This window comes from Rhinichthys klamathensis, unplaced genomic scaffold (genome assembly GCF_029890125.1).
Source record: "Rhinichthys klamathensis goyatoka isolate OS25496 unplaced genomic scaffold, OSU_Roscu_1.1 h1tg000127l_1, whole genome shotgun sequence".
Lineage (NCBI taxonomy): Eukaryota > Metazoa > Chordata > Actinopteri > Cypriniformes > Leuciscidae > Rhinichthys > Rhinichthys klamathensis.
This window is the reverse complement of record NW_026606664.1, coordinates 2,104,555-2,124,739: the sequence shown is the minus strand read 5'-3', so window position 1 is coordinate 2,124,739 and position 20,185 is coordinate 2,104,555. Positions and strand designations below refer to the sequence as shown.

The window sequence follows — 20,185 nt, the reverse complement described above, 5'->3', positions numbered from 1 at the left end:
CATTATATTTACAAAAGCAATACATACAGTATGTTTCTGCAGAAATATGATTATTGTGAATTTATACTATTTTACTACAAAATAAATTGTATTTTTATAATATATTATGCTCAATTTCTCATATCTCTGTTATTTTCTGTAAATTGTATAAACATTTAATGACGTGTTTTTACATGCCACACATTCTACTAATAAATTACATTTTGTTTTTTACATTTCTGTCCTGTTGATTTAGAAAAGTCCCGCTCCGAACACAAAGCATCATGGGGCGGAAGAAAATACAGATATCTCGGATTCTTGATCAGCGAAATCGTCAGGTCTGTACTCTTTTCACTTCATACCACGCTGTTTAAATTCAACAGGAAATGACATTCAAACGGTTTCTGTGTGAAAATCAATATTAAGTAGGAAACAATGTTGGGTGGGGCTTGGTTTTAACATGATTTGATTGGTGGATGTTAGCCTGTATTATCAGTGAATTATTATTTTTTTATTCCGCCCACACAGCGTTGGTTTTGGCAGCCAAAAGGTTACTTTAGGGACAAAGAAAATTATTTTTAAATGAAGTAATTTTTATAATATAAAGTATGAAAACAAACTATTTTCAGTTGGATTGATATGCAACGATCAGTTGTGCAAAACTAAAACCAGGCATGTTTCTTTTGATTTTGACTTCATGTTTATATATCTCTATCTTACAATATATCGGCCAAAAAAAAACCCCCACAAACATGAGCCTTCCTTTCTCTTCAGACAACCAGGACTAAATTATGTGATGTTTTCACACCTGATTAACGATTAAGATAATGTTTGCTCTATGACAGAAAGTGATATTTTAATCCAGGTCAAATTATCTCAAGGTGTGAAACACGGCTTTTACTTAGGGGCGAAGAAAACATGTCCAAAAAAAGACTCAGAAAAGACACAGTGTGAGAAGTTAAACCATTATAGCTTTGTGGCATCTATCAGATGTTTCTGTAACAATAGTCCTGTGGTTTGTTCTCTTCTTCAAGGTGACATTTACCAAGCGCAAATTTGGTCTGATGAAAAAGGCTTACGAGCTGAGCGTGTTGTGCGACTGTGAGATCGCTCTCATCATCTTCAACAGCACTAACCGTCTTTTCCAGTACGCCAGCACTGATATGGACAAAGTTCTGTTAAAGTACACCGAATACAGTGAACCTCATGAGAGCCGTACAAATACTGACATACTGGAGGTACATGCCAAATCTCTCCCTTCTGAAGTGTTTTCATTATTAATAAATCACCAAATCAGGTGGGCTACCGCTACGGTTTCACTGTGCTTAATTTAATTGTAAAGTAACCAAACAAAGTCCCAATTTTAAACAGGCATAATATAGATGATAATTTAATCAACACGAAGCTGGAGATGTTTTGTCCTGAACAGATTTGTAGATTTGTCCGTATATTTAGAGCAAAAAATCCAGACCTTTAGTGAAACTGCTTTATTTTGCATTGTTTTCTTAATTTATAATTATAAGGAAATATAATGAAAAAATATACATATAAATAAAAAAATATACCAAGTCTGGAATCAAAGAATTAACACTTTTATTCAGCAAGGACACATTCAATTGGTCAATAGTGACAGTATAGATATTTATAATGTCACAAAAGTTTGATTTCTATTTCAAAGAAATGCTGTTCTTTTGAAATTTTTAAGAATCCTGAAAAAATATATCATGATTTCCATGAAAATATTAAACAGCACACTTGTTTTCAACACTGATAATTATAAGAAATGTTTCTTGAGCATCAAATCAGCATGTTTTCAGAATGATCATGTGACTGGAGTAATGATGCTGACCTCTTGTACATTTTAAATTGTAATAATATTTCACAATATTTCTGTTTTTACTGTATTTTTTATCAAATAAATGCAGCCTTGGTGAGCATAAAAGACTTCTTTCAAAAACAAAAAACCTTTAGTGTGTATATATGTTAGTTATAAAATAATAGCTTATATATTTTTGTTGAACTTTGTATATTTAGTTTTATATATATACATTGTATCTAACATCAAATTGTGTAAAGTTTTAAATTTCTTTTAGTATTTCATTAGAAAACAGAATTATATCAGAGCTGTGGTGCTCATATGGGAGATGGAGGTTTGAATTCAGCCTGTGTGATTTCCTGATCCGACTTTTCCTGAGAATTTACTATTCTCTCTTTTCTCCTCTCTTCCACCCTCTTTCTCTCTGAGCGCTCCAGACTTTGAGAAGGAAAGGTTTGGGACTGGAGAGTTCAGAGCTCGAACACGAAGACAGCGTGCCGATGGGAACGGAGAAATATCACGACGGCATGGACCTCTCCATCGCTCGCCAACGCTATTATGTTAGTAGAATCTTTCAGATGACAATTTCTGAGCCGAATGTGCATATGGGTTCTTCTGAAGTACTGTTATAAATCCATTAGGCTCCATCGCTCCTCCCTTCAGAAGTGATGGGTGCAAGTACTGAAAACGGCTACAGCAACTCCTCCAATCCAAACCTGGGTGCCCATCGGACTCCATCCTACAAACCTTTCTGTGGCAGGCCGGGCTCAACCAGTTCTGTCAGCTCCAACTCTCATCCGGCCCTTATGGGACCGCATTCAGGTATTAGAAAATGGCCAAGACATTTCTAAATATTTGATAACATGACTACACTTATCATTCACTATTAAAATAAAGGCTAGGTCTATATTTAAAGCTACACATGTATCTTCAATAAAACTTTTTTTAAATAACGTTACAAAAAATGGGCAATTCTGGCAGTAGACATAACAATTGGTATTCATATCGGATAATGTTGGATGCTATAACTTGGCATGGGCTATTTATAGGCAAGTAGAGTAGTAACTGGTTTAGAGATTGGCGTTGTTACTAACATAAACATTGTTTTTTGAACCTAGTCAGTGCACAGCAAATGTAATGCTATGGAAATATTGATTCTTGTTTTATTACGGGTACTGTCGCATTCCCGTTTTGCTTGCAAGCTATAGACTTTATGCGCCAGAAAAAACAGGAGCGCAGCCATCTTTCGAATTTTGTCTTTGAACTTCAGTCTTTGCGGCAAATCAGTATATTTCTATGGCATCGCTGTCGAAGCGTAATTAGCTGGTCAAGTGCATTTACTTATTGTAGAGTTAACGAAAGTTATCATGAGCTTTGTAATGTTTGAAGCAGATGTCATAACAAATGTCAGTTAGACCCGGAAGATTTTAAAGTGAGCGGTTCATTCATAAATCCGTAAGATCTTCCCTTCAAGCTGTGGAAATACAAACCGGAAGACATTACACAACGAGCGCGGCGCTAAAAAGGGGCGGGGCTACATAGGGGTTTTTTTGGGGAGCAGACGTCACAGCTACGTCACTTGCAGCTGCGTTAGCTTTGTGGTGGCAGAAAACCAGTGGTAACAAGTGGAGGAACACGGGCGAGATCCATGGAATAAGAGAGAAAATGACGTGTTGTGCCTTTAGATGTCAGAATGAAAAGAAAAAGAAGATGGTGTTTATTTTTACAGAATACCATCATCGAAGTTTCCTTTGAAGTGAAACACAGACGTTTATGGATGCAAGCTATTAAGCAAACATGCTGGGCTGATGAAACCTGTGACGACGATTACTATTAAAGCATGGATTTGATGTAAACAATAGATCTACATAATATTCACATATGCGGGCAATGTATTATCCCTACAGTTACAGCATGAAAACATATTTAAACATTAAACATAAACATTTGACATAGATTACATTTAAACCTATAACATTATTTTCTCACAGTTCAGACTCTTTTTTCAGTTTATATCTCCCAATTCTGACTTTATGACTCGCAATTGATTCTGAGAAAAGGTCAGAACTGCAGGATATAAACTTGCAATTCTGAGGAAAAAAGGCAGTATATTGAGTTTATACCTTGCAATTCTGATTTTCATATTTTTCAAAAACCCAAATGGTCTACTTTCCCAGGAAATCTGTTCCGACAACTCTAAAATACAATTATTATAGGCTCATCATGATCATTAAGTGTAAGGCAAAACACGGTTTGGACGATGGCTTTATGATTTGCCCAGCGAACAAAAATATGTTCTAATGAACATTTTGCTAACATTCCCCTTAAGTTATGAAATCATTATTTTGAATGTTCTCAACTTTAAACACATCCAGTTTTTTATGTTTTTTGTTGTTGTTGTTTTTGTTATGCGAACTTTAAGGAAACATTTCATTTTTTCATCTTGCAAACATTATGGGAACATTACTTTTGAATGTTCTCTGAACGTTCTGAAACTACACTGTAAAAAAAAAAGGTTGCCGCCTTAAATTTTTAAGTACAATCAACTTCGATGTTTAAGTTATTTCATCTTAAATTACATTAAACTGACTTAAAAAATGAGTTGAATCTTGTATAACAAAAAAAGTAGAAAATTGTTTAACTTATTTTGATGAGTTGAAGCAATTTAAAAACATATGTTGTCATAACTTATTGCTCATATAATATATTCATGATTTGTTTTCACAAAAAAATGTAATTTGTCAAATCAACTTAGATAATTTATGTGGTTTAGATAACATAATATTTTGACTTTCTGTTGGTTAAACCAATCTCCTTCATTGTATTAACTTTTTTTTTTATTAACTTAAATTAAATTAAACTTAAATTTTAAAGGGTTAGTTCACCCAAAAATGAAAATTCTAATGACTCACCCTCATGTTGTTCCAACCCCGTAAGACTTTCGTTCATCTTCGGAACACAAATTAAGATATTTTTGATGAAATATGAGAGCTGGATCACTCCTCCATAAGCTTCTAGGTAATTTCATCTGCCGGCCCAGAAAAGTTAGTAAAGACATCGTTAAAATAGTCCAAGTGACTACAGTGGCTCAACCTTAATTTTATCAAGCGAAAGGAATACTTTTTGTGCTCAAAAAAACAAAAATAACGACTTTATTCAACTATTCATTTTCTTCAGTCTGGGCCTCTGACATGAGTTCACGAGAGCGCATTGTAACATTTAAAAAACGTTAGACAAACAACAAAAGACGTTTCAGAAGTAAAACGTTCAATAATGTTTTGAACACATTACTAAAGTCCAGATTACTAGAAGAACCTCTGATCATAACTCATAACTTTGAGAAAACCTTGTAATCCAAAATTCGAGAATATTCCTTGTCAGTTGGGGTACTCATTCATTATTTAAATTTTGTTTGTTTCAAACAAAACATTTTACATAGTGTAGTAGTTTTAACTACATAAACTACTGTATATGTACCACATAAACCGTATCCACTAAATGTTTAGTAGATACGAACCACTAAAACTTTATTATAGTCATTATCGGATGGTGTTACACTAAAAGGCAGTGGGGAACGCTCCCCAAGTTGAGTATTTTAGTACTTGCGCACAGGAAGTTCTCATATATGAAACAGCCCACCGTCTCAACCACGCACACACACAGACACACATCTGAAACAGTAGCTGAAGACAGAGCTGTGGTTTCTGAGCAGAATGTCACACCTGCTGGACTTTGATGCAGCGCCTCCATATTACTATTAGTAGTGCAGCATAGGAATATTCTTCTCAAAGCGACCTGTGGTCAGAATCCAGCGCTCAAAGCTAGCAGAAGTGTCACATGCATCAGAATGCAGCTTCTAATTGTGACGGTGGTCTTGAAATGGAATATGAAATAGTTTGATGTAGAGGTAGACGTTCAGGTTTTCAGGTTTAACGTGTGATTTTTCTTGAACTATGGGAGCTTTAATGTCCCAGGGCTTGATACTTACAAATAACATGATTTATTTTCCTGGTCAAAGGTCACATAAATAAAATTGCCTTTGATTTTTTTTTTTTACTTTTTTTTTTTAACCATGCTTTCCTTTATTTTAACATTTTTAAACCTTCATTTATTCTGACAAAAATGAAACTTCACGGTGAAAAATATTATGGTAACACTTTACAATAAGGTCTCATTGGTTAACATTTGTTAATGTATGAACTAACATGAACTAACAATGAGCAATACATTTGTTAGAGTATTTATTAATCTTTGTTAATGTTAGTTAATACAAATCCAGCTGTTCATTGTTTGTTCATGTTAGTTCACAGTGCATTAACTTATGTTAACAAACACAACTTTTGATTTCCATAATATATTAGCAAATGATGAAATTAACATGAACTAAAATTAATAAATGGTGTATTGTTCATTCTCACTGTAAAAAAAATAGTTTCATGATTTGTTTTCACAACTTCTTTCTTTTGTCAAATCAACTTAGATAATTCATGCGGTTCAGATAACTGAATATTTTGAGTTTCTGTTGAATAAAACATTGTATTAACTCAAATCTTTAATTTCAATGAACTCAAAATTTTAGGGCAACCAGGTTACATGCTTTTTTAAGTTAAACCAACAATCTTTTTTCAGTGTGTTAACTAAAGTATGAATCCTTATTTTAAAGTGTTACCGATATTATTTAAAAATATATATATGATAATCTAGATAAAGAGCAATAAACAATTAATTGAAATATATTGAGTGAAAATTACTGTCCGTCAGTTGCGACAATACTGTCCATAAAAAGTTTTTTTCAAAAGTTGAGATCTTCTTTATTTATTTGTTTGTGTTTTTTTGTTCATTAGTTTATTTATTTATAAATGAAAAGCTATGATAAAAACGATATACATGATTAAAACTATAACAATCTACATAAAGTAAAAGTTCAATATTTGAGTAAAGTTTTTTCAACAATCACTCTCCATCAATACTGTCCATAAAAAGTTTTTTCAAAAGTAAGATTACTTGCTTAAAACTTAAGATGAAACAGATGTATCGTGCAAACAGAGAAATCAAGAAAAATGTTACTTGAGAAGTGATTTTTTTCTTTCCATTTCCAATCAACCACTAATTCTGTCAAATTATGCAAAACATTTGATTGTGTGTACTTAGGATACATAAACGCTAGCAATGAAATTAGCCTTAGCAAGACATTCAGAGCCATCAATCACATCAAGACAAGTTCACACTTATCAGCAAAGTGTTTCCATACAGCTGGCAAGCATAGATAGCGAAGAAACGTTGTCTGCGAAGGAAAACTTCTCCTTTCAGCGAGTGACAGAGAGAACGGGAGAGAGAAACTGAAAAAATGATTTCAACCACATCTTGTTTTTCACTTCCCATATGACTGAAGGTCTGGGCTACTCAATGTTTTCTCATGGCAACCTGAGCAAGGCCTTGGAGATGAAGACTCCGCCCCCTCTGAATATGACCAGTGACGGACGTCGCATTGATGCTCACAGCGGACTGTGTGGAACCCGCAGCAATTTGGCCAATGCAGTGAGAGAGTCTACCAAAGTACTCACTTATACACAGCAATGACTCACTATGCATAGCCAAACTTTACATATATCACTGTACATGACTTATGTACAGAGGAAAAGGCAACTTTATCTTACTCCTTTTATTAATTTTGTGTAAATACATCATTAACAAGTGCTCTAGTTGCTCATGTAAATTCAAATGTAATTATTTATGAAAATGCATGATTTAAAGTTGCATGATATTTCTAAATATAGACATTTCATAATTGAGCGTAATGTGTCAACAACATTATATTATATTATATATATACATAATATACATATATTATATTTTATATATTGTAATATGTAATTTTTTTATATACATTTTATAAATCATTGTATTTATGAAAATGTGTGTGTATGTGTATTTATATGTCATGTTTTATTGACATTTCATAATTAATAATATTAATATTTTTCATATAAATTGTATGAATATTATATTATTATAGACATTTCATAATATAGCATAATGTAGTATTAATTTGTAATATTAAAATTTGTCATATCAATTTGATAAATTATTATATTATATTATATATGATTTAAATGTCCAATAACTAATGATGCGATAAGCAATATATAATAACAATTAATTATATGATATTATAAATGCATTGTATAATATAGTTATATAATATGATATAAATCTATAATATTAATATTTTTCATATCAATTTGACAAATTATTATATTTATAAAAATATTATTCAAAGTTGTACTATATATGTAGTATTACCGGTAAATATAATATTTATATTTGTCATATCAATTTTATAGATTATTATATTGTACTCAAACTTAAAGTAAATATAATATAACTTAATGATACTGATATACTTTATGATATCATTTTAATAACCTTGTGGTTACATGTTTTTTGTTGTTTGCTTTCCATCTAGAGAGCACTCTATCAGAGTATGCATGCTGGGGGCCACATGATGGCGATGGGGAAGACAGGCTTACTGGGCCACAGTCTGGGCAACTACGGGGCCTCAGGTGGGGGACCAATCTTTATTCAGAGCACAGTCTGCAAAATTATAATACAGTAGCAAAAATGCTGTTAATACTGTTAAAAAGAAGCATTGACGGTCACTTTCTGTCTTAGAGTACAGCCACCCGAGTTACACTGTAGGTTTTCAACGCAATTCTATGAACACCTGGCAACCTTTGTCTCACCAGGATGCCCACCAGTCCATGATCAGCCCTGGGTGAGGCTTTTATAACCATATCACACATATTACTCACACTTGACATAATCAAACAAAGTGCATCATATAAAATAAATCGATTTTTTTTTAGTGTTTTAAATTATTTAAATAAAATGATATTTTATGTCATTTATTAAGTTATTTAATTGATATTTATTTTTCATGAATGATTTATTATAAGTATTTCTGCCACTGTCCACAGGATGGCATCAGGAGGAAGCTGCCCGTACCCTTCGCAGTGCTCTTCTCCCTCCTCGCCGCCACACCCCTCCCTCAACCTGAGCATCAAATCAGAGCGCACCTCTCCTGATCACATGCTCTCAGCCACGCCCCCCAGCCATCACATGCTGCAGCACTCACCAATGGAAGATCCCAAAGCCACGGGCGAGGAATACACAGCGATGGAGAGGAGTGAGATACAGAAGGCCTCTTACTCCAGCCAGCCTGGTCCAAACAGAGACTCCGGGGAGGGCAAAAGCAACCCGCCTCTGAAACAACATGACATCAGTAATGAATGGATAAGATAATTACCCCATCCTTTTTAAATGTCTTAAATTCTTTTCTTTCTTTTTTTTTAATTGGGAGATGCAATCTTCATATAAAAAAAAAAAAAACATGCATTATATTTGTTTTCCTTAACAGGCAATGCATCACATTTTTTTTCTCCAGCTATTCTTCGAAGTTAAATATACATGCAGTTAATGAGATGTTTTAATCAGAACCAGTAAAAAAAAAAAGTAGTAATATTATCACTTCACCAGAGCAACATTCAAAAATCAATGTTGACCCTGATTAGAAATGTTATTTCTGTTTTTCCTCACGTGTATATTACTGTAGAGCCAAAAAGTATGTTCATGTAAATGATCTTCACTCAGAACGGACTGCTTTTCTACTTTCAACGTTTTTAATGAGAAAACAATGTTGTCTTGGTATTTTTTTGCTAATTTGCATAACTTCTGGCATTACCTATATATTACATCATATTTTATGCTTAAGTTTTTTCACTTGTGCTTGTGTGAATGCTGCATACCAACATGTACAATCCTGAAGTATTGTCAGTTTGTTGCAATGTCCATAAGAGGGCGGCACATAACCATATCAGACATCTGAATGCTATGCTTCTTGTTGACGTGATACCTTGTAGCCTAACTTTTGTTTTATAATAATTAAAGAATTTCATTTGTACATCTTGAGTAGTATGTCGTACATTTATTAACGCATGTTGCATCATTTGCCAACACTTTCCTATACTTAAATCAGTCAGTGGTTCATGCACTTGAGCCATTAGAGGGCCTCACTGAACTTTGTTTACTATGAGGACTTAAAATGATTTAAAATAAGTTATCATAAAATAATTTAACTTAATATAATGCTAAACTACACAAAATGGCTGTTAGGCCTACTATCGACTGTGCTGTGTTGACCAATAGCATTTGTTTTATTAGTTTAATCATGTAGTGAGGCGATAATAATGAGGTACATTTGGGCATTTCTCATGATAGAAAGGATGAAGTATACTCCTGTTAATACCAGGACAATACACATGAATCTTTCGCTGTCGTGGTATTTATCAAGGTACCAGGGTACAGGTAAGGGGAGCTGTGTATCAACCTTGACATATTGAAATTAGGTTGTGAGAGACATTAGCTAGTAGCCTACTACAGTAATAAATCACATGACACAAACCGAAAATTAGTTGGAAAGACGTATGTCTAATGTTTAAGATCACTAAATTCGAGGCTTCTAGTCATTCCTAGGATATCTAAGTCCACTAAAGGAGGGTGGGCGTTCTCACATTTAGCTCCTAAACTCTGGAATAGCCTTCCTGATATTGTTCGAGGCTCTGACTCGCTGTCCCATAAAACTAGATTAAAGACGCATCTCTTTAGCCAAGCATTTACATAATGCTTACCTTTTATAATACTGCTGAATCAGATCAAATGCATTTAATACTATAAAACTTGAAGAGACTGTAGGTTATCTGTATAGGTTGCATAGTATTTGCAGTCATTACGTTCATATTGCGAGGATGACGGGTGGTTGGGCAGATATTGTGTTGCGGTAGGTACTATGCCATACGGAACCGTTGTCCACTGAAACTGCCTATTCACGCACCAGTGGGGCTCGACAGCCTTAGTCAACGGGTTGGCGCGTATGGTTGGGTTGCGGAGAGATTGTGAGATTGTGGTTAGGTCTCAGCAGCAGGAGGGACGTAGAGGTCAGTAAGCTGGGCTGAGTTGAGTGGGGGACGGAGGGGGGTGATTTTGGGACGCAAGAGTCACTGTCTTCATGTTTTATAATTTACGCCTGTGTTATGGAAATCATCATTATGAACAGCAGCTACGCTAATTATTGTCCCTTTGCTTTTCTGCTGTTATCTCGGGACGCGAGTCCCGAGAAAATGGCGTTCGTCAGCTCCAGTTTGTATCCAGCCTCTCACGGAGACTTCAGATGCTCCAATCACAAAGCCTATGAAGTGACGACTCAACACGGGCGATATGGACTCTCTATGGTGGACGGCACTGATCCTCAACAACTCGTCTTAAGACCGGCGTGCATACTTGGACTTCCAAAAAATACTCTAAATGTTCCGATCCAATCTGACTTGTAATGCTGCCCGAATCATGCACTGTTCCTTCGTTGGCCAGAGGAGAACTGGCCCCCCGACTGAGTCTGGTTTCTCCCAAGGTTTTTTTCTCCATTCTGTCACCTGATGGAGTTTTGGTTCCTTGCCACTGTTGCCCTGGCTTTTGGCTTGCTTAGTTGGGGACATTTAATATTCAATAATATTATTGATCTGCCTTACTTAAGGTGGACGTTGACGCAATTTCTTTTAGAAACAAACTTTGTTATATTGTTTTCATGTTATCACTGTGAAGCGCTTTGATACAATCTGTATTGTAAAAAGCGCTATATAAATAAAGGTGACTTGACTTGACTTGTTTCTTTGACAACGCAATCAAGGTACAACTATAAACACAATAAAGCCTACCTTTACTGGCTCGTTTAAATTAAGTAGGCCTATGACGTAAAATGTATCTGAAACCACATTTTTTGACAACTGAAAACAAATTGGAAAGGCGTTTTTTTTTATGTTTAACTGAGTTAACGAAGTCAAAATAACCATGCTAAAAGTGTAGTAGGCTAAGTTAACCATGGTTAATTTGTGGTTACCATGGTTAACAATAACCATGTTTTTTTTGTTTTTTTTTGTAAAACCATCGTTAATTTTCGTAAAGGTTTGGCAGTTTCCTGCTTCAGTATTTTTATAGATTATTGTTCACGTTTATATTGTATGCTGAAAAACGATACGTATTTCATAAGTTTTAAAGCCTTTTATTGGCAAAAACATTCAATATGCTAAGTCAATATTTACAGTGTTGACCCTTCTTTATAACCTCTGCAATTCGCGCATGCTGGATATCAGCTTCTGGGCCAAATCCTGACTGATGGCGATCCATTCTTGCCTTATTAGCGTTCGGGGTCAGTTGATCACAATTTGTGGACTTCTGATTGTCCACTCGCCTTTCGAGGACTGACCACAGGTTCTCTATCATTAAGACCCATGGAGTTGTCTGGCCACAGATTCAAAATTTCAATGTAATGATCTCCGGCCACTACATTATAACTCTTGCCTTGTGACAGAGCTCCAACGTGCTCCAGGGTCATTGGATAGAAGTTGCTCTTGCAGGATGTGTTGACACCACTGTTTTGGGGCATAATTGTGAGAGAGCTCACTCTCTTGGATGAAAAGTAACCCCACACATGGATGGTTTCAGGATGCTTCACTGTTGGCATGACACAAGACTCATGGTAGCGTTCACCTTGGACAATTGGTTTTCCAAATGTCCCAAACAGCCAAGGGGGGCTTCATTAGAGAAAATAACTTTGCACCAGTCTTCTACTGTCCAATCCTTGTACTTCCTGCTAATTTCAGTCTATCCTTGTTTTTTCTTGGAGAGAAGTGGCTTCTTTGCTACCCTTCTTCGCCTCACTGTACATGCAGATTCACTCACATCCACCTACTGCCAATATTGAGCAGCTCTGCACTGGTGGTGATGCGATTCTGGTGCTGACTCCTCAGGACGAGATGGTCCTGGCACTCTGGGACGTCCGGAAGCCTTTTCACTGCAGTTGAAGCTCTATTCTTCAAGTTTTTGATGATTCTGTAAATGGTTCTTTCAGGTGCAATATTCATTGCAGCATTTTCTTTGCATATGAGGCCATTTTGATGCAAAGCGATAATGGCTCTATGTCTTTCTTTGGAAATAACCAATGCTAACACAAGAACAAGAAATTCTTCCCTCATTTTATAGCAATCATTCTGCTCTTATAATCCAATCAGAATGATAGAGGGATTTCACCTGACTAGTACCATGTGCTGAAGATACACAATGCTTAGTGAAATTATGTTAGCTGATCATTTTGAGCCAGGGCCAAAAAACAGTTACATTTTGGGGTTTTTTGGCCAATGAAGCTTTTTGCTATTTTAAAATGCATGTGATCACTCTGCGCAACAAACAGTGTGAATCAACACAACTGTAGCAAACTTTGCAAAACAAAAAATGTATGTCACTGCCAAAACTTTTGGCCATAACTACGTTTATCCCTTACAGCCTCATTTTCCAATTAAATATGGCGTAAAGTGTATGTGAAACCAGTTTTTTGCCAACTGAAAACAATTAAGAAATACGTATTTTTTTATATTTAATTGACGAATTAACAAAGTCAAGGTACCACCTATAAAACGGGAAGTGTATAACAAGGTAGACTCACAGTACGTTTTGAAAGGCTTTTTTAGCGTAATGTTGAAAGACCGTTTAGGCCTGAAACATAAATAGCAAAAAATGAACATCATCTTCACAATGCTGAAGCTCTTCAAAATGAGTGTGTTATCAAATATTCAAGCAGATGTTATGTCTGTCAGATCACTTCTGTTACTATGTACAATACTGATTATAATCACCATTACAACGATCATACGAACACTTCCGCTATGTCTACACACAATTATATTCAAATCCCATTTCTCAGACACCCATCCACACCATCTTGAACCCCTTGAGCTATTAAAAAAAAGAAAATTGGCTGAAATTACCCATCTCTCCATCTCGTCAACACACCCTACCCTACCATAGTTGAAAAGAGGGCTACAGAGGTCACGTCTGGGCAGGTCTCGGGGGGCCGATGGGGCGAGTCTGTGGGGCACGTCTGAATGGTCCTCGGTCCAGTCCCTATAGCAACAGCCAGGGGTGCAGTGGGTCTCAGACTGGGCCTCCTGACAGATGCACATAATTAATGTGATTATATAGATATGTCAACCCCGTCACCCTCCACTTCATTAAGCCAGACACGGCCTCCAGACGTGTCATCAGCCAGCCCGACGTGGGAAAAAATATCCGTCTGCGTTCAAGATGAGACGTTATTGGGACAGCACCGGGCTGGTGGCGAGACAGAGGATATAGACACAAATGCACCAGCCGATTAATGGTGCATTAATGCTTCAAATATCCCCCTGATAATACGTATGTGAAGAAATTTAAATTTACAATGGTTTTTATGGGCCATGTACAAGTGTACAAATGGTACAGATGTACCATAATAAAAAAAATATTTAATGGAAGAAATATCAGTTCATAGGGTTGAACACAGAAATATTAATTTTATTAGTTCATATGGTCATAAACATCTTAAACCAGTCATATTCTATACCAGCTAATAAACTAGTCAGACATGTGACCATCTGACCCTTTGAATGGGACGTTGTCTGTTCTGACTGTGGAAGTCACATTTTATCAGCCATTAATCATGTCATCTTACAGACACAAAACTACAGGCCTGATCAAACCAATACATATATTTGTGTGGATATATATATATATATATATATATATATATATATATATATCCTCAACAAGATTGCGTTTCATTCATAAACAAATATTTACATACCGGTACATACATACAAAAATTAAATTGTGTCTAAAAAATATGCCATTTGCATGCCACTTGAATAAGATCATGCATTGGTTTGACTATTAATACATTAGTTATTAACATTGCAGAATTAATTAGTAGTGATAGACCAAACTATATGGTCAATATTTGGCCATTTTGAGATTATCAGGATTGTGTAACAATTTAACGCTTTATCTTCGGAACACAAATGAAGATCTTTATGATGAAATCTGAGCTTTCTATCCCTCCATTGACAGCTACGTAACTACCACTTTGTCACTTCAAAAAGTTCATAGAGGGATCGTAAAACGAATCCATTTGAATCGGGAGGTATAGTCCAAATTTTCTGGAGACACGGCTGCTTAAAGGGTTTCATTCGCCTAAAAATGAAAATTATGTCATTAATGACTCACCCTCATGTCGTCCCAAGCCCGTAAGACCTCCTTTCATATTCGGAACACAGTTTAAGATATTTTAGATTTAGTCCGAGAGTTTTCTGTCCCTCCATTGAAAATGTATGTACGGTATACTGTCCTTGTCCAGAAAGGTTAGAAAAACATCATCAAAGTAGTCCATGTGACATCAGGGGGTTATTTAGAATGTTTTGAAGCATCGAAAATACATTTTGGTCCAAAAATAACAAAAAGTACGACTTTATTCAGCATTGCATTCTCTTCCGCTTCTGTTGTCAAGCTGCGTTCAGTGATGCTGATGACAGTCTGAGGGAGACGCGCGCTGTAAACAAAACAATCTTCGCAAACATGTCTAAGGATTTCCACACAGAGGAAGACTTGCATTCTCGTGTTTCGCAGCACGTTTGAGCTTCGGCAAGAACCAATGAGGTTCATTCTCGTCAGAGCCATATAGAGTGAGAGTTGCACAACTCCATTGACTCCAATGGAACGGTTTTTTACAGCAATGGCGGCTCGCGGAGCCTCTCAATAGTTCCCGGAAGTAGCAGCAGCGCGGTAGAGTTAGAGCAGAACAGACCGTTTGTGATGCACTTTTAAAAGGTAAGACGTTTAAAGAATAAGATTGTATATTATCAGTACATCTGAATCCAAATAACTTGTAAGTTTAACTGTATTAAAGCATGCTAGTTGATTATTGCTCTCTAAATTAGTAGTTTTAGGGGACGTTATCAGGTAAAATAAAGGTCATTGGATAAAGTTAGTACCGCATAACAAACCACGAACAGCATATTAATGTTTAAACCCGTTCTATTAATGCATGTTTATCCTTTGTTGTGTAATAAGAGGGAAATACTTCTAAACAGAGGTTAAATATAACATTGGGGAGTGTGATAGTTGTAATTGATAAAATGAGAATATCGGTTTCAATCCATATTAAATGTGCAATAACGGGGAAAAATCCTTATTTTAGATTTCAAATTTGAGTAAGGAAAAACGTATTGTTGGCGTTTTTTATTCATTGTGTTTCTGTTGACTATTACCTGTCTATATTATGATTTAGCTCAGCTGATTTGTATTGATAGGAAAGGGAGATGGAAGTTTATAAGTAAGATTAAAAACATGCTTAAAACGGCAGCAAGCCGTGTTCTAGATCAAATCACACTAGGCTAAATGGGGTATTATAAATACCATAACTGTATTATATACTAACTCCTATATATAATTTATCCCGTTTTTGTTTCCTTTATCTCTTTCAACACAAGAAGCACAAAGAGGATTCGGTGGATCCTGAAGACTCCTGCACTGATGCTGTACCCTCATCAGTCTCAGCTCCTTGGATTTTGCAAGACTTTACTTGCTCCCTATTTTTAATAAACATTAAACTTCCCAGTGTTGGTCTTTGTGGAAAAAGTGCAGATACACCTAAGTATGATTAGCACACAAGTTCTATTTAGATTGCTCCTGACTTGAGCATATTTTCTGTGTCTGACAACATAGAGGAAAGGCCAGACAACATGCTTGACGTGCAGTTTATTAGACATTTATAAATCCCATTGTGCTAATTCAGTGCAAAAGTGTATATATAGGTCATTGACAAATAAACAAAGTCTAAAATCTTTTCAAAACTGATGTAATGTATATTTTTGTGTCATGAACAATGTATTTGAACAAGTTTCAGTTGTGAACATTTCTAAGTGTTTAAATTCACCTGAAAGTGTACCAACCTACCCATAACTTTAAAGCAATTACCAGTATTTGATAGAGATCTAAAAGGATCATTATGGCTCCTCTGGACAATGCATTATCATGCACACTGCAATTACCATAATAAGAGAGCCATGTTTGCAGTTGTGCCCCCCCGACATACAAATTGCTAGACAAAAGGTTTTCAATTATCAGCTATAAATCTACTGAAATGTATAAAATTTGTTTATATGAAAGGTTAAAATGATGCCATAGAATTTCATTTTTATTTTTTTTATGATTAAAACACCATTTAAATTAGTATTTTAGTCTGTTAATTTGTGCAGACAGTTACACAACCTGACATTTTGGGGGGTTTGAGATAACAAAACATAAAATATGTATTATCTAAATGTACTAAAAATTTATTTAAACTAAATAGGTTTTATAGATTTAAGTGATGTATGTCATGAATTTATCAAATTATGTTAAGGAAATAATGTACTTGGACACTTAGAAAATAATGTATGTGTGCATAATCATGTTTTGTTTTAAAATGAAATATGTATTCATTTATATAGTAATAAGTGCATAAGCATTGTAAACATTACGATGAATGCAATTTTACTTGTTTGCAATGGCATTTTAAGACAATCACCTGTTTCCTGCAAGTCTCCTGTCCTTGTGAAACCATAGTGAACATTACATGATAACCCTTAAATAACATACAAGTTTAAGAACACAAAAATACTTCAAAACAACTGCAAAACGGTCTTTAACCAAGGTAAAGTTAGCCAGAAAATATGTTAACAAAGGCAGGCAACACTGGTTGACCACAATAAACATTAAATATCAGCAGATTTTTATCTTTTAAAAACAATATTGCTGTAACTACATACACATACTACATCCAAATGTCAATGTATTATATACATATTGTAAACCAACGCATTTATTGACTACAAACTACCAAAAATCACAGTTCAGCTCTCTACCTCCATCGATTTGAATTGGCGCCGAAGCACTTCCTGGAACTATCTGAGGTCTACGCGAATCACGTGACAACCAAGCATTTAGAACTTCCGTTGTGGCTCTGAGGCCTCGTTTACACTGTCAGTGAAATGTGACCCAATTCCGATTTTTTACTCATATGCGACACAGATCGGATGTGTTCTATGACAGTGTAAACAGGAAAAAAACGCATGCATTCGGATATTTCGAGATCGGTTTCAGGCCTCGTTCATATGTGGAAATAAATCAGATATGTGCCAATGCGACTGTCATGTAAACAGGCAGATCGGATTTTCTGAGGCATTAGGCTTCGTCTCCACGGTTTAATGACGAGAGAAACCCCGACGCGCATCTGCGAAGGGACGGATGGCCCGACGAAACATTGTGTGGTCGTATAGTAGAGGAATGTGGACACTTGACACAACATATCAAAGGTTGGCTTGCTCATCCTAAAATTTCGGACCCACTGCTCCTCGTTAAAGCCTGCCACGATCTCATGAAAGTGCGTTTATTGCACGGATTTTTTTCTTTTCACGTGGCATTTATGCCAAAAATAGTTTTTTTGCGTGTATGATACGCACTTTATGGCGTTTAATACGCACGTTTACAGTGCGTGTCATATGCAAGCAAAAACTATTTTTGGCGTATAAATGGCACATGAAATCAAATTCGTGCTATAGACACTCACTTTCATGAGATCGTGTTGTAGGCTATGTTCCCACCAGTCCTGAGATCTCGCTGCGCGTTCGTCCATCTGTGCAAGAAGACCCCTTTAAACATGCGCGATGTTTCGGATCTATGTCAAGTGTAAACACATGACTCGGATATGGGTGTTATGCAGCACGTTTGAGCTTCGGCAAGAACCAATGAGGTTCATTCTCGTGTTACGCAGCACATTTAAAGCAACACCAAGGAACTTTTCCTCAGCGGTCGCCCTACAGGTTGGAAGCGGAATTGTCCATTACCGCTGTCATAAATAATTTAGCCTACCGCAGCCTACTGTCGTACGCGCACGCTCGCTGTTTATCCAGCACCGGCTTTGGAATCAACAATGGCAGACATCCCAACCTGCAAGAAGTCATTTCAGGGAAGTATATCTTGGTCACTGGATTGTTGACGGGGGGGGGGGGGGGGGGGGGGGGGGGGGGGTGGCGGGTTGAATAGCTTTCGTGAGGGACACTCGCAAGGTCTCTCGCTCTCTCCCTCTCTGCCGTGCTCGCGCTATGTATGTTATGCACACAGTATGTTCTGTCTCGCATGGGCGCTCTAGATTCCGGCAGATTTGAACTAATTTGCGGGCATCGGGGAGACGCTATAGACTTGGGATGTCTGCAATGGCCATAGACAATTTGAGGAAGCGGTGGGGGAAGTGACCTATGCCGTAAAGCAGTCGAGTTTTGTAGTTCTTTTTGTGCTCGGGTTACTACCCGAAACCCGAAGTTACATAGTGCGAGTAAAAGCGATACAGACCACGTCAGGCTATGCAGACGTGTCATTTAACCTATTGTAAGTCGATGTACCATCACAAGGGTCTTGGAAATATATTATGAAGGTTGAAAAGTTCCATAGTGTTGCTTTAAGCTTCGGCAAGAACCAATGAGGTTCATTCTTGTGTTACGCAGCACGTTTGAGCTTCGGCAAGAACTGATGAGGTAGTGCTGGCCTGGGCGGTATACCGGTTCATACCGCTGTTTTTTTTGTTAGGATATGTATTTTTAATATGCCGCAATACCGGTGTATGTCCTTTAATGTAACAACGATCGGAACGCGGTGCGAGAGGGGTCGCTTTTCGCTGTTGCACTGTGGTGAGGGCACAGGTGTATGTGTTACTAGCGTGACTGTGAAGATGGATATAGGCCGTGAGACAGAGGGTTGATTGGTACCATTTTGAGGGATTAAACCGCATGGTGATTTTTGTGTAGGTATGGTATGGTATGACCCTGTATTTGAAAAATGTGTGATAGCATTAGATTCAAGGTAGTTTTTGGTTACGGAGGAGTCGAGGACGATTTTCAAACATATGTCAAAAAAAAGGATAAATGAATTTATCTTTAAATAAATTTTAAATTTTATAAAAAAATTATAAATTTTTGTAATAAAAAAATGATAATTTTTTTAAATACATTTTTAAAATTATAAAAGGATAAATTTTTCTCTCTTGTAGTCACTGAACACCTTACCTTGAGGTAGGATGATATAAGTGTTGATTTCTAATGAAAGCTACCATGGATCGGATGCTATCACACATTTTCCTCCACTAAAGCTGTGTACCTTCATGAAAATCAAAAAGAAATTTAATCCCTCAAAATGGTACCGGTAGCCCAAATTTGGGGTCCCGTCTCATGGCCTAATACTAGTGTGGATTTTTTTCTACAATATTCAATCATGACTCATGTAAAATAGGGCATTCTAAGTGCAGTATTTCCTCTCTCAATCAGTAGAAAATGTGGTTAACACACAGTTATGCTTGAAAAAAAAAATACCGTCATATACCGTGGATTTTTGGTCATACCGTCTAGTACTACAAGGGTCATTCTCGTGTTACGCAGC

At 36.3% G+C, this 20,185-nt stretch overlaps 1 protein-coding gene across 2 annotated transcripts; it reads left to right on the top strand.

The window, feature by feature from the left end:
* The first annotated feature begins 234 nt into the window (after positions 1-234).
* Positions 235-9,708, top strand: mef2b (myocyte enhancer factor 2b). Of its 2 annotated transcripts, none has more exons than XM_056256461.1 (8): positions 235-317; positions 1,014-1,217; positions 2,233-2,355; positions 2,437-2,617; positions 7,188-7,333; positions 8,262-8,358; positions 8,468-8,570; positions 8,773-9,708. In XM_056256461.1, exons 1-8 carry the CDS (start codon positions 264-266, stop codon positions 9,095-9,097), a joined length of 1,233 nt encoding a protein of 410 aa, XP_056112436.1. In that variant the 5' UTR covers positions 235-263; the 3' UTR covers positions 9,098-9,708. The 2 variants fall into 2 exon arrangements, with proteins under 2 accessions (XP_056112436.1, XP_056112435.1); XM_056256460.1 differs by having other exon boundaries at positions 7,188-7,351.
* The last annotated feature ends 10,477 nt before the right edge of the window (positions 9,709-20,185 follow it).